The sequence below is a fragment of the Typopeltis vanoorti genome, chromosome 10, assembly GCF_054136105.1.
Source record: "Typopeltis vanoorti isolate ZY-2024b chromosome 10, IOZ_Tvanoo_1.0, whole genome shotgun sequence".
Taxonomy (NCBI): domain Eukaryota; kingdom Metazoa; phylum Arthropoda; class Arachnida; order Uropygi; family Thelyphonidae; genus Typopeltis; species Typopeltis vanoorti.
In genome coordinates this window covers 119,725,843-119,747,398 of record NC_143558.1, presented here as the reverse complement: position 1 = coordinate 119,747,398, position 21,556 = coordinate 119,725,843, and the positions used below count along the sequence as shown (strand labels likewise).

The 21,556-nt window shown below is 35.6% G+C and overlaps 1 protein-coding gene across 1 annotated transcript in view; it reads left to right on the top strand.

The window, feature by feature from the left end:
- Positions 1-21,556, top strand: part of Pli (E3 ubiquitin-protein ligase pellino) — a 157,750-nt gene that overhangs the window by 110,215 nt on the left and 25,979 nt on the right. The window contains exons 7-9 of the mRNA XM_090398813.1: positions 1,974-2,072; positions 15,500-15,715; positions 18,693-18,808. Coding sequence (XP_090254939.1) covers positions 1,974-2,072; positions 15,500-15,715; positions 18,693-18,808 — 431 coding nt within the window. The remainder of the gene's footprint in view (positions 1-1,973; positions 2,073-15,499; positions 15,716-18,692; positions 18,809-21,556) is intronic.

Sequence of the window (21,556 nt, the reverse complement as noted above, 5' to 3'; positions counted from 1 at the left end):
TGAAGAAAACCTGGCAGTCAAGATTGCTTGCACTACAAGAAACAGTCCACATCATTATGCTTATGCTGCCATGTCTAGCTTCACCATTGGAATAACACACTCAGGTAAAAAGCGATTTCTCCAGGCATCCTCCATATCCAACAGACTGGAAGAGCATGTAACATGATTTACACTCCATGGAACCAATTTCCATTGTTCTACAGTTCAAGTTCCAGGTATATGCTCTTCCAGTCTGTTGGATACCTTGGTTCGTGCCAGTCAACAGTGTATGCATTGTGCACAAAGACTATAGATGATAGCTCTGCCATAACAGTTGAGGAATTTCTCAACCTTCATTTCCAAACAGGATTCTTTAGGATCTGATTGATATATTCTTTCTCTAGTTCAAATTCTCATCTCTCATCTAGCCTCGGTCTTTTCAAGAGAAGAATCAAACTTATTAAAGCTGGCTTTCATTAAAATTGTTCTTTTCCTTTTTTTTTTAATATCACTCCCACACACAAGATGTCACAGGGCCTATGGCAGATAACTACTACCGTGGGTTCAAGGCTGAGGTCAAGTAATCTGTTGATATTCTTCTTGAAAAAATAGAGGTTGTAGTCCTTGGGAAATACTTCATAGAGAAGGCTGTTCCACAGAACCGAGGTAGATGGAATAAAAGATGATTGGGGGTAGCAGGTTTGCTGAGTCTGCATTTCAACTGTAAAAGAATGTTGGCCAGCTTCCACTTGTGTTTCCATAGGTTTAGCAGAAATGGGGAATATAATGGATGCTAGTTCTGCCGAATGGTGACCTTGGAAATATCTGTAGAAGAGAAATAATGTGGAATCTGGACCACTTATGATTCATTGGCTAAAGAGAGTCTTTAAGAGAGTTTAACAATCAACAAAGCATTCTCTTCAGACTGCATCAAGAATTTTTAGAGAAATGTTAGTTGCACTACCCCAAATGTGAGAATCATATTTCAAGGTTGGGTAGATTTGAAATTTATATAGAGCGAGCATCTGGACAGGTTTTCTGGAAGACATTATACACTAGTGATATATACTATATCACTAGCTAAAGTGACCAGAAAGCATGAATGCCATCTCAACTAACAATCAGTCAATACACATAGGGAGATCATCATGCCTGCATCACTGTACATGTAAAAAAAACTGAAGTGATTGCTCGTAAAAACTCAATCTTTTTATTTCTCTCTCTCTCTCTCCCTCCCTCTCTCTCTTGCACATGTGCACATACACACAAAATCCTTCATTTTTTGGCATATCACAATTGTTGTTTTTTCAACATCCAAAGAAATAGTTTTCAGTTTTGCTCCATTTATTTATCAGAGCAACCACACACCTAAAAATGCTTAACTCATTACAGAGAAGAGCAGTTAGTTGAATTTCTCACCAATTCACTCACTTTCACATGTGACGTGCATGTTTTCCTGTGGATATTTCCATGGTCATGTATTTCAAAACACATACACATTCTTCCCAAGCACATTAATAATACATATATTTTTTATGTGGTTCCCACCCATGAAAGGTTATTAGTAAACTTATAGTACATTTTGTACCTAGGTTTGGTTTAAGATATTTTTTTATCAATTTTATATATATATATATATATATATATTGTATTTTTCAATTTTTGCATAGTCTAGAAACCATGCTCTAGGGATCTTGGGAGCCTGAAGTGGAACTTTTCAAGCAACTTCAGGCTCCCAATAAGCAGGGTGGTGGTCTTATACTAGGCAATGAAATTCAGACTGATGTTCCTCTGAATTACCTGTTTAAAAGAAGGGTGAGGACAATCTTAACTGAAAGAATTAACTCTGTCCATGTAAACCCACTGATCTCATTTATTTATGATAATTTGCATTGATTAGTGAGGTATCCTGTGACTTTTAATGGTATGATGTATGTTACTGTTATAAATACAACGAAAATTAATATTTTCTTTGAAAATTTAATATTTATCAGATAGAAGAAGAAACAAATATCCTTCAGGATGGAACCCTTATAGATCTTTGTGGAGCAACATTGTTGTGGCGTTCAGCAGAAGGACTCAATAAATCTCCTGTAAGAATATTTCTGTTGTAATAAATTACTGAACTTCTGGCAATAACTGTATACTTGACTCCTGTTATTAAAGTTAAAATCTGTAGTCGTTGAAAGTTTTTCCACTTGATTATACTATAAATTAAACATACCAAGAAATTATATACTTCATTTAATCCTTTATCCAAGTGTAAGCAAACAAAGTTTGCACCTGAAGTATTTTCAGGACTGGGACAACTCTGGTAAAAGTGGTATGACTTCACATCACTTGCCTTAGTATCCCATAATGCAAAGGCACATCTCCTTGCCGACATATATAATGCTATGCATTATGGGAAGGGGTCACTACCCAGACTGGTTTCTACCTTTGAGGTCTCATCACTGGGAGCCAGACCCAGAGGTGATACCAAGGTTGAAGTAATGCAGAAGTCATATTTTCATAGTCTGGGTAGTGACCCTTCCCATAATGCATTGCATTATACATGTCTGCAAGGAGATGTGCTTTGCATTATGGAATACTAAGGCAAGTGATGTGAATTCATACCACCTTTACCACGAGTTACCCCAGTCCTGAAAATACTTCAGGCACAAACTTTGTTTGCTTACACTTGGATAAAGGATTAAACCAAGTATATGATTTCTTGATATCTTTAATTTAAAATTTGTACTGATCAGAACTGGAAAGAAATATGTTAATTATCTTAGTAGTTTCTTAAAAAGAATTTTAGTAAATCAAATTTCAAAACATGTGAAGTACTAACTGATATTTATTATAAGTAGTGAGATGAAAACCAAAATCAAATGTATTCATTCATCTCATCTTCCCTTTCTGCATTAGGCTCAGTGGCCTGTCATGGCCAAGTAACTCCTGCATGTGAGGCACCTATTCATGGTGGATGGGATATCCCAGTGATGGTTCTGGCCCTTTTCATTCTTCCTCTTTTCCTTTACTTTTCTTCATGTATTTCCTCTTTTTCTCATGAGTATTTTTTACTATCCTATCTTCCAGACTACCATCACTGGGAACCAATGTCTCACTATCTGCACTGTGACCCGTGAACATCCAGAAAGGGGTGTTCGTAGGTTGCAGAGGCCTAAGTACAAGACTGGTAGTCTTGCACTTTGGCAAGATCATTGATCCTGGATGATGTGGACAGGATTAATCAGCTAGTGGGTTTGCCTGCGAGGATCAAGTGTGCTGCAGTAAGTCTCCTTCCCCACGGTCTGGGAATAGGGCCCAAGGGCTTGCTGTGGTGCTTGTATGGCATCCAGGAAGTGGGTGTCCATGTGTGGCTCCATTGTGGATGGAGAGCTATGGCACTAAACAAAAAAAAAAAAAAAAATGAGCATGAATTCTTCATTCTCAATTGTTTCAGGGACCCTAACAAAGTCCCAACCAAATAATGATACGATTGATACACTTTTCAATAACAGAAGAAACAAAAGACGTGATACCAGTATAAGTGTACTAGTTTTTCTAATCATCCTTGCAGTAGGTGAAAAAACGAATAGGGGAAATATCCCTTCTTTATTCAAAAGAATTTTGAAGGACTTGCAGGTTCTCCCAAAAACAGTTAAGAAACTACAGTCTAGTGATGTCCTTGTAGAAACATGTCAACAGCATTCCAAAAAACTACTTAGAGCAACATCAAGGGCAGGAATACCAATAACAGTTACACCATATAAAACACTCAATTCCTGAAGAGGAGTAATCTTAGAATGGAATCCTCCTCGATGTTCCTGATAAGGAGATATGTTCAGAGCTGAAAGATCAGGGAATGACAAATATGAGATGCTTCATGATATGTAGGAATGGTCACCTGGTTCCAACCAGAGACATCATCCATCCTTTTGATACTCTTAAGCCTTCAACATCTGTAAAAGCAAGTTATCTCAATTGTCCTGTTGGATTATGCATCCCTAAACCACTAAGATGCTTCAAACACCAGAAATATGGACATGCTCGATGTGGTGATAAAGAACATAACCAGTCTTGTTCTGCAAAGAAATCTAAACATGCAAACTTCAGGGAGATCATCTTAGTGTACTCCCATGCATGTTAGAAATGGAAAGATGAAAAAGAAATACAAAAACAGAATAAAATATATCATATCAGGGTGCAAAAAAGAAAGTTAGCTACCACCACACCTCTTCTAAGATCATCTTATGCTGAGAAGGTAACAGTTAAGAAAATGTCAACAGCAACTCAAATTTGGATGTCTATCCACTATCTCATAATGTCACCATACCTGAACTTTGTGATCTTGACTGCTTCTCTATTGAGCATATCAGTTGCACAATGAATGGTCTCACTTTAGAAACAACTCCAAAAATGGTTTTCGATGAGAACCCACTTGTGAAAAAAAAACTATGGCAAGGTCATCACATAAAGAATATTAAACAATCAATCAGTAAACAAAGCCAAATCAAAAAAATTAATATTCTTTACGAAAAACATTTTCAGTCAAAACCTGCTTTACTGGACAACATGGTGATATGTAATTTCTCTGATCGCGTATCAAAACCAGAAGTGAGTATACACAAAAAAGGCTTCAATTTTTCTATTACCCCTGATCTAATTCCTAAAGTGGACATCTTATGCAGTGTAGAAAAGGCCATTTCGTCGCTGCCGGAGCCCATAGCTAATGATCTGAGACTAAAAAGCAGTATCATTCTCTCTTCTTCAAGAGCTCCCGACAAAAACATCACTCCTCCAGAGAAAAGAGCTATATTTAGGTTAAAGAAAGATAAAGAAATCATCATATTAAAAGCCGATAAAGGTAACTGTGCAGTTATCTTAAACACTAGTGATTACAAAGATAAGATTGCCAACTTACCATCTGATACATCTACTTACCGTGTTCTAGATTTGGATCCCACTTTAAAGAATCATAATGATACCAACGATTTATTACGTAATATGGATAGCTGGCCAACAAATTTAAATCGAAGATTGAAGTCTATGCATCCACTGACGCCGAGACTATATGACTCTCCAAAAGTTCACAAAAATGGTATACCGTTACATCCCATTGTTCACAGATTTATTTCGCCTACCTATTTATTATCTAAACACCTTGCAAGTCTCCTCAAAGCACACATCCACAATTCAGATACTTATATACGAAACTCGCAACATTTTGTAGAGAAATTAAAAAACATCTCGATATCCAATACAGATCATCTGGCAAGCCTGGATGTTAAATCTCTATTCATCAATATTCCAGTAGAAGAAGTGATCGACATTTTAGGAAGCTTATTCCCTCCATGCATCACTTCTTTATTCCATCATTGTTTAATATCTAACTTTTTTCTATGGAATAAAACTATTTATCAGCAATTAACAGGCCTTGCAATGGGAAGCCCTCTTTCACACCTTGTGCAGATCTCTTTATGGAGAAATTTGAAAGTAAAATTTTATCTCAACTAGACCCTAAACCGACAGTTTGGTGGAGATACATTGATGATATTTTTATCATTTGGAAAAATACGGAAAAGGATCTGTTCGATTTCTAAACAAGATTAACTCTATGCATCAAAAAATTAAATTCACTCTAGAACTTGAGAAAGATAACCAATTACCATTTCTCATCATCATCGTTATCAAATTCCTGACATGTACCCACAAGGGGTGTACAGTATATGATAGTACTAAATGAAAAATTTACATCATTACTAACTTCCTTTCCTCCAAATCAGTCTGTTACTTGTCAAGACTGCAATATTATCAGATCTTATATTTCTATCATCTAAGCCACATTGTACCGTATCAATCCACCTATATCTTGGTCTTCCTCTGGGTTATTTTCTTGCCAACCTGTCAGAGAACACTTGTTTTGCTAATCTTTCCTCGCTCATTCTGTTTACATGACCATTCTGCCTGAGATTAGCTCTGCTAACCCATTCCTGGATGCTGACAATGTCGAGTTCTTTCCTAATATCCTCGTTTTTAATATGATATTACCATTGATGCCATCTGTTCATGCCTCTAATCTTTCTCAGGACTCTCATATCTGCTGTCTCTAGTCTTTGGTCAAGTGTTTTACTTCTGACCCAGCTCTCAGATCCATAAGTTAAAACTGGTTTCAACACTATCTTGTATACAGCTAATTTAGTGTTCGACTAATTTCTCTCTTATTCCATATGAATTTATTCAATTGACTTACTACCATACCAGCTTTGTTGATTCTGTTCTGTATTTCCATACTTAATTTACCATCTTTTAATTTAAAATTTAAAGTGACATTTTCAACAATTCTACCTATTTTCGTTGCCTTTGTCTTTTTAATGTTGACCTTCATATAATATCTATTACAACAGTTATTCAATTTAGTCAGGGAATCTTGCAAACTTGTAGCGGATTTATTTAGAAGTATAACATCATCCGCATAAAGCAAAGAGCTGACATTAACATTTCCAATTCTGATATCATGTTTAATACCACTTTCCTTCATAATGTGATCCATATAGATAATGAATAACAGAGGGGATAATATACAGCCTTCTTACACCAGATTTAACATTAAGCCATCTTCCTGTACTTCCTTCAATTCTAACCGCTGACTTACAACTTAAATAAAGCTAAGTATTGCTTGATATAATACATTGACACCATATAACTGTAGCATATTGAATAGCTTCTCTCTTGGCACCTTGTCATATGCCTTTTCCAGATTGACAAAACTTAAATACAGATCTTTCTTGTATTCCCTTGCTTTCTCAACCATTTGTCGTAAAGTGAAGATCTGATCCTGACAGCCTCTATTTGGCCTGAATCCAGCTTGTTCTTCACCAAGCTTTTCTTCCACAATTCTTCTCAACTATTTCTCAAGTATACTTGCATAGATCTTGCCAGGAACACCAGGGAAATACCTTTGTAATTCTCACATTCAGTTTTATTTCCCTTTTTATATATGGGCTCTACTCCAATCGTCCCTCTGTCCAGGCTTTCTGAACTATGCAGTGCAGCCACTGTAAGACTTTTATACCACCATACTTCAGCATTTCTGGTCGAATATCATCTACTCCTACTGCCTTTAAACATTTCAAGCCTTTGATGGCTTTTCTACTTCAAGTATGGATATGTATTCCTGACTGTATGCCTGTTGAGTGTTTTTTACCACTGTGCTATCACTGCTTGTTTCATTTAGCAATTTTTCAAAGTAATTACTCCATACTTCAAGAATATTTTTTTCTGCTGTTTTCATGTCACCTTTATCATCTCTAATTCCTTTCACAGCACTCTTTCCTCGATTTCTAAGCTTCTTCAACAAAATCCAGAATATCTTACCACCTTCTTGATATTTATTTTCTATGTTCTTGCCAAAGTCCTCCATTACTTTTGTTTAGCTAGTTTTACACAGTGTTTTTCTTTCTTACATTTGTCTCTGTATTCTCTAAGAGCAAAAGCTGACTTATTTGACAGGAACTTTTGATATGTCTGATTTTTCTATCCTTGCAGACAACCTCACGACATGCCTCTTTTGCTGAATCAATCAGGGTTTTCTTCAAGGCTTGCCACTGAATCTCCAAGGTCTGGTTCCTGTTCTCCAACTCTTTCATTTTTTATTCAATAATCTTTGTGTATTTTAGTCTACAGTTCACATCTGAGAGCTGCTCAACTTTTATTTGCTTTAAAACTTTCTTACATGTTATTCTTTTCAATGTGAAATTCAGTTTTATCCTGCTCAAGACTAAATAGTGATCGCTTTCAATTTTAAATCCTCTGTACACTCTGGTGTCCTGCACCAGGGTGAAAAAATCACTATCAACAATAACATAGTGAATGAGACGTTTCTTATTTCTTGCCTCTTCTCTCCATGTGAATTTGTGCACATTTTTATGTTGGAACATGGTGTTAGTAATAACCAGTCCATGTCCTAAACAGAAATCCAACAGGTATTTGCCATTATTATTAGCTTTGCTCTTTTCTCCAAATTTTTCCAAAATATTTTTTTTTGTCTGACAATTATTTCCTACTCTGCTATTTAGATCCCCAACAAGGACCAGCTTTTACTTTTTCATTGTGTCAGTTGCTTTTTCTAAAGCATCAAAAAATTCCTCTACTTCTACCTTAGTATAACCTTCTGTGGGACCATAGGAAGTCTTATTGTCCAATTCCCCATTCGGATATTTGTCCACATCACTCTACTTGAGACTGCCTGACATTCAAGAAGATGAGTCTCGTATTTTGTGTTGAATACTATGGCTATTCCTTCTTTTCCTTGATTGTCATTTCCTGAATATAACATTTTGTATTTATTGCTCAGAAATATCTCACCAGTTTTTGTGTTTTTTGTTTCAGCCACCCCTATTATGTCGATCTTGTACTTATCTAATTCTTCAGCTAGCTCCATTTCTTTGCCATTCAAGCATCTTATGTGAGTTGGGGTGTGCTTTCAGATTTGTTCCAGTAGCTGACTTTTCGCTGTTTGACCTGGTTCCTTGGGGAAAACAACGTTAACATTTGTGGACATTTTAATCATGAAACGAATAGATGATCATATCAGCCTTACAGTTTATCGCAAACCCACCAATACAGATAGATACTTGCACTTCACTTCTTCACACCATATTTCTCAGAAACTTAGCATTGTACACATGCTAAAAAATAGAGCCTCTCACATTATGACAGATGATAAAGACAAGTGGATCATCCATCACGACAATGTGCCAATCCATAGTGTGCTCATCATGAGAGTTTCTGGTCATCCTGCTTATTCACCCGACTTAGCTCCCTGTGATTTCTGGCTGTTTCCAAAATTAAAGACTGCACTAAAAGGACAACAATTTTCTGATATCCAGCATAATGTGATAAAGGAACTCGAGAGTATTCCAGAAAAAGTGTCCGGGCCGGTTTCCAAAAATGGGAACACCTTCTAACAGTGCATAAATGCACACGGGGACTACTTCAAAGGCAACAGTAGCCACTAATGTGTAGTTCTGAACAGGGGCACGCTGGCAATATGTGTGATGCATGCAGGTGCCAAAGATTTCAGGTGAGGAGTAAATACTTAAAAAAATATATAATATTCATTAATTATATCAAAATAAATTACATTTTTGTTTAAATTTTAATTATATTTTGCAGATTTGTCTTAAACAAGTTATTTATAATCACTTATTTGTTATTATTCCTTAAGATCTTATTTTATTCTGATCCTAGTTCTAACAAGTAGTTTAGCGTAAACAAGTAAAAACTTGAATTAGCGCGAGTTTACTGTTTACAGGATGACGCACGTTTGAATTTGCTTAATCTTGTTCAAACTCACATATGCTCTAAACATATATAAGAAAATCTGCTGCAGTTTTTAACTTTATTCTATATTCTTCTGTTATCAGCAGAATATAGGCAACATCTTGTAATGTAACTGAATCGTCATGAGAAAAATTTAAATCATTTGAACAATTACAAAAAATGGACAGAATTAATTACATCCTTAAAAAATAAAACTTGTATTGATCATTTGCAAAAAACAGTTTTAGATAATTAAAGGAAATGTTGGTATGAAGTTATAAAAAGAATAATTTTTGTAGTACAGTTTTTAGACAAACAAAATCTAGCTCTTCGTGGTAAAAGTAATAATCTTTACGATCGCAACAATGGCAATTTTTTAGAATGCATTGAGATGTTAGAAAAGTTTGATGCTTTTATATCGGAACACACGCGACGTGTAGCTAATGATCCTGACTTTAAAAATATGCCCTCCTATTTAGGAGATAAAATTCAAAATGAAATACTCACTTTATTGGCATCAAATATTAAAAATAACAATTTTATAAAGTGTTTTTTTATTGGGGGGGGGGGTATAGGGGCACCAACTAAAGTTTTGCACACAGGTGCGGGACACTACTGGTGTGCCCCTGGTTCTGAACATAGGTTTTTTACATGTGCGTTCTGGGAATTAAATTGTCACAGCTCATATTTACCACTGGGTTATGAATTAAAAGAAATGGAACTTGATAATCTCATTTTGCAACTGCCTCAGTCCATACTTCTAATGGATGATTTTAATGGAATAACACTTTGTTGGGTAGTGCCAATACAAATAGATGAGGTCATATAAGCATATTGGCACTGCCCAACAACCATAACCTCTTTCCTATTAATAAGAGAGAGAAAATACCTTCTTTCTTATGCCTACCTGCTCTTATTCTACAATTGATCGTAAAATCTGCTCCTCTGCCATTTTTCCACTGATCATGTGGGGGTGTCGAAGATAACATATAGAAAAGCAATCATTTTCCCATTATTGCACTTATGTCTTCACAGGAAACATGTCCTCCTACACAGATTACCATATTGAAAATGGGCCAGGCTGACTGGAATACATTTTTCATCTTGCAAAATTTAATATTGAAACAGTCAGCCAAACACCTATCAGTGAAGAGTGAAGTATGTAACAGATTGTATTGTCCATGCAGCAACCACAGCAGTTCCCAAAACATCATCCCTAGTTCCACTCTATAAAAAAGAATAGAACATGGGTATATTTCGTAGATACTTTACCACAGCAAACTTAATAGCATTTAAACATAATCAGGCCAAAGCATGTTATGTGAGACATAGTCAGAAACAATCCTGGATCCAATTTACATCATCAAATAATCAAATAACTCTTCCTGTCTCACCCTAGCACAGTAAGTCTTGATGATATACATTATGAAATGATAAAACACCTCCTCTAATCTTCTGTGGATCTCCTTCTCTTATTATACAACAAAATATTTATAGAGAAAGAGTTTTTGGACTCTTGGCGTAAGTCCGATTGTCAGTGATTGTCCTAAAACCAGCCTAAGATCCAACCCAGGCCAACAATTATCATCCAATTGCTCTGATTAGCTGTTTCTGTAAGTTCTTAGTAAAAATGGTAAATGCAAGGCTTCTTTGGTACTTAGAAAGCAACAATCTTCTTTCCAACACACAATGTGGCTTTTGTAGACACCGATCAACCTTGGACCTTTTAATCTATTTAGAAATGTATAAGAGACACTTTCCTGAAATGAGAACATATGGTTTCAGTATTCTTCAACATGAAAAAAAGTTTGTGACACAGCCTGGAGATATAGCACATTAAAAGAACTGTTTAATCATGGTCTGAGGGGACTCCTTCCTGTTTTTATTAAGAACTTTCTCTACAGCTGAGTCTTTCAAGTTCTAGTAGGGAGCATGTTATTGCGACCATACCATCTAGAAAAGGGAGCTCTCTTCACTATTGAAGTCAACACAATTACTGAACAGCTTCCCACATCAAGCAACTGCGTTTATGTCGATTTCACAATTTACTGTCACTCCTGTGATATGAGGGTCACTGAAAGACAACTTCAAAAAGCAATCAATTGTGTCTCTCCAGGGGCTGTTTGTCATGGGTTCAGAATTTCTGCAGGAAAAAACTTGTCTATTTACACTTTGGGCCAGAAATTCATTCATTCGATCTGATTTAAGAATGGAACAAACTATTATCCCAGTAGCACCAGAGGCCATGTACTTGGGACTCATCTTTGACAGAGAGCTAACATTCTTTACACACACACATTCATCATATTCAGAAAAAGTGCAAAAAAAAAAGCATTGAATATCCTCCACACTCTCCTCTACAGAATGGGGTGCTGATTGATGTTCCTTGCTCTTCATTTACACTTGTGTGTTCAAAGTTTGATTTATGGTTCCCAGGTTTACAGTTCTACAAGAAAGAGAGCACACTCTGGCAGTTGAACCCCATCCATCATCAGGGTATATCCAAATAGCTACTGGTGCTTTTCACACATCACTCATTCAGTCTTTATGCTGAATCAAATTCTATCCCATATGTCACTTAGACAAAAACGTTTGTCTCTTAATTATGCCCTAAAAATAAAGTCCCTCCCAGATCATCCTACATGGACCAGTCTCTACATTGAGAAGTCCAATATCACATGCATTACTGTCATTCGTCCTTTTGGTATGTGCATTAAAGAGACTATGGACACTATTGGCATGAATATTGAGAACATTACCTGCACCAAACAAAACATTATTCCTCCCTGGCAGGCTTGTACCCCATCCTGCAACCTCTTGCCTTGTCAACTACAGATGTCTTATACACTATCATCTGTCTACTTGCAATTGTTTAATGCACACAGAGCAGCCCACTCTGATTTCTTTCCTCTATACTGATGGTTCAAGATATTTATGTTGGCTATGTTTCCTGACATTACTGTCTCTAACCAGATCCCACCCGATTGCAGTAATTATACAGCAAAGTTGCATGCCATTCAGCTTTCACTTGTGCATATAAAAGAGAACTGCTACCAAAAGTGTGTAATTTATAGAGACTTTTTGAGTTCTTTACAGATTATCCTCTCATGTAATCGACATCCAGTACTTGGGAAAGTGTCGCATCTTTTGTACGAAATAAAGAACATTAATTTTGATGTTCTGTTGTTTCGGATTTCCAGCCAATTGGAATTAAGGTAAATAACATTACAGATGCAGCTGCTAGATCAGCTCATACTTTCACGGCACCATATACCGACAACACACACACACACAGTCTATAAAATCAAAGTTAATTGGCCTGTGGCAATACTTGTGGGAGGAAGCACTGACAAATAAACTGCATTAGATTAAGCCTGAAATTAAACATTAGCAGTCTAGTCAACATAGGAGCGGAAGAGAGGAAGTTGTTCTTGCTAGGCCCTGCATAAGTCCCAAGTCATCTTACAGATTCTTATTTGCAACACTCACAGTAGTCATATTCTGATGGAGTGCTGGCACTTCACACGAGCGAGAGGAATTACATTTTTACTTATCTGGCCCAAGCCCTTATACACTCAGGCAGGTATTATCAGACTTGGAAAAACTGCATTTTTCACTAGAAAAAGGAGAAACTCTCCTTTTCCAGTGATACTTTCATGGTGGTGGTGCCTATCTTCAGTTCTGCTGAGGGTGAGTTTGTTGCAGTAGCTGACTTTTCAGTGGACATTCTGGTTTTCTGATAAAAACCACAATATCTGTGTTCAACCAGTCAGTGTACTAGCTTACATGATATGCATCACGTACCATCATGTTTATTTGTGGTTTACATCAGTACAGAATACAGTAATAATCTGATGCCACCCCAAGAAGGCCATTAGACAGGACAAGTCGGAAGCTTTGTTTCAGTTCTCAGCATTCCTTACAAACTATGTGATGTTCTCTTCCCAGTTATCTAGCTTTGATTCCTAAGGAACCCAAGAAAGGGGGGATTGTAAAGAGAGAGGGTGGGGGAAGAGAGGGAGAGAGAGAGAGAGAGAGTGTGTGTGTGTGTGTGTGTGTGTGTGTGTGTTAATCATTCACATGCTACCTCATGAGTGTAATGGGAATTATTCATTAACAGAAAACTTAATGGGATAAAGTGGTTGACCCCATACCCAGTCTTTTAAACAGGTTTTCCTACAGGGTTGGATTAGTGTAGCCATCTTACTAACACAGAACTTAACTTTGGTGGAATATGATGGTCAGCCTATGCCCATTCTCTTAAAACAAATTTTTCCACTGGGTTTGATTGGGACATCCAATCACACTATGCCAAACTTCAAGGTAACAGGGATTGGGATTAATCCTAATTATTTTGCTCTAGTGCATTCCATTTAGAATTGCATTGATGTTGGGTTTTTTCCACTTTTTCATACTACATTATAGTGAATAAGTTTGCCATGATGAGAGTGGTACTAACTACTCATTAGTACCATGAGTAGGTCTTAGCCTACCCATGGTACTAATGAGTAGGCTAACTAGACATGGTACTAATTAGAACTACTCATGAATGAAAATAATTTAGTCATCCCATGCAAGAGACCAAACATAGTACTTTTAAAGTCACTTTGCACTTGCAATTAACAGGGTAGTGTTGTCACTAGGTCATGAAATCATCTCCCACCTATAGATATACAAACCTTCATGCCACAGTTTAACCCTGCAATCTATAGATTGGAAAATGGGGACACTCTCCGCTTGGCTAACCAGGTAAGTAGAGTATAATATGGTTATATATAATTTTGCTATTTACAGTAGAAATAGTACGTTTACTTGCCATTGAGGTAGTGTCCACTTTCATCATGGGATCTATTTATCATGATTTTTACTGATGAGACTTTAGTGAAGGTTGAAACTAGTCTGAGAAGCAACCACCACTACAACATAGGGAAATGTGCACTTTTTAGAAAGCATGTCCTACATTGTAGGCAAACTTGTGGTGAAGTAATCTGCTCTCATCATGCTTATACTAGGATAAAATATGAATGAAAATAAATTATTTCTTGTCAAGAAATCATTTTTCAAGCTTTAGTCTTGGTTGAATGTATTTGTTCACAGGCCAGTTGCTTGTTTTGCAAGTGATTAAATCCTGCATCTGTGAACTAGAATCGACTAACCTTGATTTTGCCTCAAAATAGACCTAAAAATTACATCACAGACAGGATTTAAACTGACAAATCATCCACAGTGACATCTATACATATAATATGTGTGTGTGTACACATACTTTCTTAGACATATAATATGTATAAAGCAAGCTACAAGTTGCCCACCGTGGTAGTAATGCGATAAGTTGAGAAAATTTGTGAATGATAGTCATATAAATAATATTAATTAATTAAAAATATGTAGCATGTTTAGCAGTGTGAGGATTAGAGAATACCATATTTACTCGAATATAACTCACTTTTTTCCCAAAAATTAAAGTTAAAAAATCGTGGTGTGAGATGTATGCAGGGATTTTCAGAAACTAAAGTTTTTCAGGAAAAAACTAAATTGACATTTATAATTAAATCCTCAGGATTCCTTGTAATTTGTAATTGCTCACATTATTTATAAAATGAATGCATTTAAATTTTAATTATCAACATTACTTACACAATTGGCTGCACACCTCCATCACATGATATATTTGAATCTTTAGTGATAATGCTTCTGTAATTAAATTAAAACAAACAGTTTCATTATTGCTTGTCCTTTTATCATTTTGGAATCATAAGATCATCATGATCTTTAAAAAAAAAAAAAAACTGAAAATGGGTGACTTACTAAGCATCTACTATTCACTATCACTGCTTCTTGCATATGATTGGTGCATTATTAACAAAAGATTGTGTGACCCACCAACAAAGACAAGCCGACAATTGCTGAGTTGAAATGCTGATTCTCTTCAATCGAATTCCAAAATATCTGAAACAACATTCACTATCTATTTCTTAAAGTTTTTATTTTTTTCATGTGCGAGGTATGTGCAAAACTTTTTCATATCTTTTTTCGTAAAGTAAAATCAGAGATGCAAGTTATTTTCAAGTAAATACGATAATCATCTATCCTCGTGCATAATGAATGAATAGAGAGAAAGTTATTTGTTGCTGTTTATTTTTATTTTATTTTTTTATATAACAGTTGCAATGATGGCATTTTCTAAAGAATTAAAATATTCTTTAATTAGACAAAGCGTCTTCTAGAGGAAAAAATTGATGAGTTGAATGCTGGAAGACCACAGTGTCCTGTAGGTCTCAACACATTAGTCATTCCTCGTAAATCAACAATATCATCCACAGAGAAACAACCATATGTTTATCTGATCTGTGGCCATGTACAAGGTTTGCATGATTGGGGTCAGAGCAGTAATTCAAATGCCCGAACATGTCCAATATGTTTAAAGGTGAGTGGCTGAGTAATTAATCATGTTCTATGTATAAGTTTAAGTTCAGTGATGTACATGACATCCACTTCTGTAATTTCATTTAGGATTGGTTGTCTGAAATATTTGAATCAGAATGGACATCATAATAATTAATTTTGGACTTTTGACATGCTAATAACAAATTAAAATGACTAATTTTTATATGTTAGGTTCGATTTGAGAATGATTTTAGGATGATAAATATTATATAATCACTGTAGTGTTCAGTTTTTTCTGTAAATTTCAAGTATCAAGGTTTTATGTTTTACTGAAGGTATTTATAAATTACATTGAGTAGGTAATATGAGTCAAAATGAGTAAACAGTATTTGTCAGTTTAAGCAGAGGCGATTGTGGGATCTATCTGTGGTGACATTTAAAATGGAAGAAATTATTTGTTCATTTTATTTTCTTTCCATTTTACAAGGAATTTTTTGTTGTAAAAAAACTATTGAATTGTGTACAAGAATTATAACAATTTGTGATGAATAAAGACTCCACTGAAACCTAGAAATAATAATTCTATGGTGTTTCTTGGATCCCTATATCTGTTTTTACATATAGAGATTGTTCTACTGGACTTAAGCTGTCTTTCCTATTCATTATAGTAATGATTTGCTTGCATGTATATATCATCAAATTATTGGTATATACCCTAAAGGGGTGTACAGGATATGATAATACTACATGAAAAATTTACATCATTACTAACTTTCTATCTACAATTTTCCTCCAAATCAGTCTGTTCCCTGTCAAGACTCCAATATTATCACATCTTATATCTCTATCTTCAAAGCACTTTTTACTGTATCAATCCACCTATATCTTGGTCTACCTCTGGGTCTTTTTCCTGCTAACCTGGCAGATAACACTTGTTTTGCTAATCTTTCCTCTCCCATTCTGTTTAAGTGACCATACCACCTGAGATTAGCTCTACTAACGCATTCTTGGATGCTGACAATGTCAACTTCTTTCCTAATATCATCATTTTTAATATGATATTGCCATTCATGCCATCTGTTCATGCCTCTAATCTTTCTCAGGACTCTCATATCTGCAGTCTCTAGTCTTTGGTCAAGTGTTTTACTTCTGACCCAGCTCTCAGATCCATAAGTTAAAACTGATTTGAACACTGTCATGTATACAGCTAATTTAGTGTTCCAACTAATTTCTCTCTTATTCCATATAAATTTATTCAATTGACTTCCTACCATACCGGCTTTGTTGATTCTGTTGTCTATTTAAATATTTAATTTACCATCTTCACTGAAAATCGTGCATAGGTAGCTGAAATGTTTTACTTGTTCTATGGGTTCTCCATTCACAATGTAGTTGACATTTTCAACATTTCTGCCATTGAATAACTGTTGTAATAGATATGGTATGAAGGTCAGCATTACAAAGACAATGAAAATAGGTAGAATTGTTGAATATGTCAACTGTGTTGTAAATGGGGAATCTGTGGAACAAGTAAAACATTTCAGCTACTTAGGCACGATTTTTAGTGAAGATAGTAAATTAAATATGGAAATAGACAACAGAATCAACAAAGCTGGTATGGTAGGCAGTCAATTGAATAAATTCATATGGAATAAGAGAGAAATTAGTCGGAACACTAAATTAGCTATATACAAGACAGTGTTCAAACCAGTTTTAACTTATGGATCTGAGAGCTGGGTCAGAAGTAAAACACTTGACCAAAGACTAGAGACCGAAGATATGAGAGTGCTGAGAAAGATTAGAAGCATGAACGGATGGCACCAACAGGAATATCATATTAAAAACGAGGATATTAGGAAAGAACTTGACCTTTTCAGCATCCAGGAATACGTTAGCAGAGCTAATCTTAGGTGGTATGGTCACTTAAACAGAATGGGCGAGGAAAGATTAGCAAAACAAGTGTTCTCTGCCAGGTTGGCAGGAAAACGACCCAGAGGAAGACCAAGATATAGGTGAATTGATATGGTACAATGTGCCTTAGACGATAGAAATATAAGATCTGATAATAATATTATTGGAGTCTTGACAAGTAACAGACTGATTTGGAGGAAAATTGTAGATAGGAAGTTAGTAATGATGTAAATTTTTCATGTAGTACTATCATAACCTGTACACCCCTTGAGATTACATGTCAGGAATTTGATGATGATGATGTATTTTATTATAATTTGAACTATATAATTAGTTTCATTTTCATTCTTGTCATATCATAATTTATATTTTGTTTGTAACTTCTTAATTATGGTAAAAAATGCACAGTACCTTACTCTCTTTCAAATATGTTTAATTAACATTCTCTAACCTGATACACTGTGAACCATGCATATCATAATGCCCAATTGCTTTAGTACCAACCACAACCCATCGTTCTTTTATACGTTTGTATAAAATAACTTTCATTGGCATAATTTAGTGCCTACTTGGTGCAATTGGAAGAACAGCGATACGTTGTGCTCTTTGATTAGAAAAGGCCGAAGTTCGATTCTTGTCATGACGGGAGGAATCTTTATATGGACTTTTTCAATTCGAGGTGAGTTAGCTGATCTCGTACGGAGGTAACGGGGTTTTTTTCACCTGGAAACTCATGTTTTTCATCCCACATACAAATCAGTCCTTCAAAATACATGCAATCGACAAACAAAAAATACAAGTTGTGGTGAGCAGTAGATAGAGTTGATGTAGGTGATTGGTAGTAGAGGTTCAATGTAATGGTGGAGAAGACAGAGAGTTGTACAGTGGGTGTCTTCCCATGATGAGTCTTCAAACTCCTTGGAGATGTCACGAATAATAATAATTTTCATCCTGTGCTATTAGAATTATATGCAGCTTTAATAATTAATATCAAATAATTGTTGGTAATGAATCTATAAATTGTGTCTATTATGAAAAGTTGGAATATTTTCAGGTATTATATTGGTTTTATATATATATATATTTTTTTTTTCCCTTCCCATAAGGTGGGTCCAATAGTGAAGTTATGTATGGGAATAGAGCCTGCTTTTTATGTTGATAGTGGCCCACCAACTTTTGCCTTTAATCCATGTGGTCACATGGCATCAGAGCAGACAGTCAAGTAAGTATTATTGCTGTTTAGTAAAGATCAGCCAGATAGGGTTCTTAAACTGCATTTTTGTAAGAAAATGCACATTGATCATTATATTTTCTGTCACCGTTATCTTGTCATAAATCTGACTTCATACAAACTCTCGTCTGTCATGCTCACTCAGATTGCTCAATTGATGTCTTGCTCCAGCAAGCAATACCTACCACACATCAAATCCACTTGTTTGTCTGATAGCTTCCTGAAGTCTTTCATCAACAAAATTGCAAGCAGCTACTTTAGGTGGTATAAAAGTCTTACAGTGGCTGCACTGCATAGTTCAGAAAGCCTGGACAGAGGGGACGAATTCCCAATGATTGGAGTAGAGCTCTAATAATACCCATATATAAAAAGGGAAATAAAATTGAATGTGAGAATTACAGAGGTATTTCCCTACTGAATGTTCCTGGTAAGATGTATGCCAGTATACTTGAGAAACAGTTGAGAAGAATTGTGGAAGAAAAGCTTGGTAAAGAACAAGCTGGATTCAGGCCAAATAGAGGCTGTCAGGATCAGATCTTCACTTTACGACAATTAGTTGAGAAAGCATGGCAATATAACAAAGATCTGTATTTAAGTTTTGTTGATCTGGAAAAGGCATGTGACAAGGTGCCAAGAGAGAGAGACGCTATTCAATATGTTACAGATATATGGTGTCAATGGGGCATTATATCAAGCAATACTTAGTCTTTATTTGAGTTGTAAGTCGGCAGTTAGAATTGAAGGAAGTACAGGAAGTTGGTTTAATGTTAAATCTGGTGCGAGACAAGGATGTACATTATCCCCTTTGTTATTCGTTATCTATATGGATCACATTTATGAAGGAAAGTGGTATTAAATATGATATCAAAATTGGAGATGTTAATGTCAGCTCTTTGCTTTATGCAGATGATGTTATACTTCTAAATAAATCCGTTACAAGTTTGCAAGATTCCCTGACTAAATTGAATAACTGTTATAATAGATATGGTATAAAGGTCAGCATTAAAAAGACAAAGACAATGAAAATAGAATTGTTGAAAATGTCAACTGCGTTGTGAATGGGGAATCTGTGGAACAAGTAAAACATTTCAGCTACTTAGGCACGATTTTTAGTGAAGATAGTAAATTAAATATGGAAATAGACAACAGAATCAACAAAGCTGGTATGGTAGGCAGTCAGTTGAATAAATTCATATGGAATAAGAGAGAAATTAGTCAAAACACTAAATTAGTTGTATACAAGACAGTGTTCAAACCAGTTTTAACTTATGGATCTGAGAGCTGGGTCAGAAGTAAAACACTTGACCAAAGACTAGAGATAGCAGATATGAGAGTCCTGAGAAAGATTAGAGGCGTGAACAAATTGCATCAATGGCAATATCTTATTAAAAACGAGGATATTAGGAAAGAACTTGACATTGTCACCATCCAAGAATGCGTTAGCAGAGCTAATCTCAGGTGGTATGGTCACTTAAACAGAATGGGCGATGAAAGATTAGCGAAACAGGTGTTCTCTGCCAAGTTGGCAGGAAAACGGCCCAAAGGAAGACCAAGATATAGGTGGATTGATACGGTACAAAGTGCCTTAGACGATAGAAATATAAGATCTGATAATGTTGGAGTCTTGACAAGTAACAGAGTGATTTGGAGGAAAATTGTAGATAGGAAGTTAGTAATGACGTAAATTTTTCATGTAGTACTATCATATACTGTACACCCCTTGTGGGTACATGTCAGGAATTTGATAATGATGATGATGATGATACTTTTGGACTTCCTTCTTCAACTTCTCAAGAGGATGTCAACTGTATTTAAATGTGAGCTAGACCAGTGTTTCTTAAACTCTGAGACTCCTCCAGAATTCTGCATAAAAATAATGTGTGTGTGTGTAGAATCCCGACAAAAGTTTTATTAAGGACTTATCAGAAAGGGATTATGCTAGTGAACTTTACGTTCGAAATACAGTAAAACCCCGAAGTTGCGCGGTAGGTGGGTGGGACCAACAAAAAGCATGTAAGTCAGATTCGCGTAATTCGGGGTATAATTTTGCATGTAATTTATATATACAAACATACAATTGGGACCAAAAGTTTACAAAAACACCTATATTTTTTAAGAAATATAATCATAATTGTAGTTTTTCTTACATAAAAAAAAGAAAGTTATTTCGATGTCGATGGTTTCATAAAATCTAATCCATTCGTCTGACGGCATAATGTCTTTTTTCTTGTCATGCAAAATTTCTTCATAGCAAGCTAATGATTTTTTTATTCCTTGCCTTTTGCCTTGTGGCTACAGTTCGTTCCTCGTCTCCAAAATCTGTAATCCGTTCTTTTATGATTGTTCTTACTGTAGATCGAACTTCTTTGCTAGCTCACAAATTTTTAATCCGCCTTCAAAATCCTTAATAATGTTGAGTTGAGTTTTGTTTCCAAAGTCAATGTTTTTCTTTTCTTGCTAGCTGTAGAAGAATCGGACTTGTTCTTTTGGATGACATTATTATTTTTATGTGATAAAATTTTTATCTAGAACATAACATTAAGCAATCGCAAAGTTTGTAGACTATAAAACTCGTGTATGAATGGAGACTGTGCGACAGTGCTTGTTCACAGCATGTGTGACACTGATGAATGCGGCCGGCACCTGAAAGATACAACTAGTGGTGAGGCATGAAGCGGGATGGGAATACGTACATATGAAAAACCACGTAACTCCGGATTCGTGTAAGTCGGGGTATGA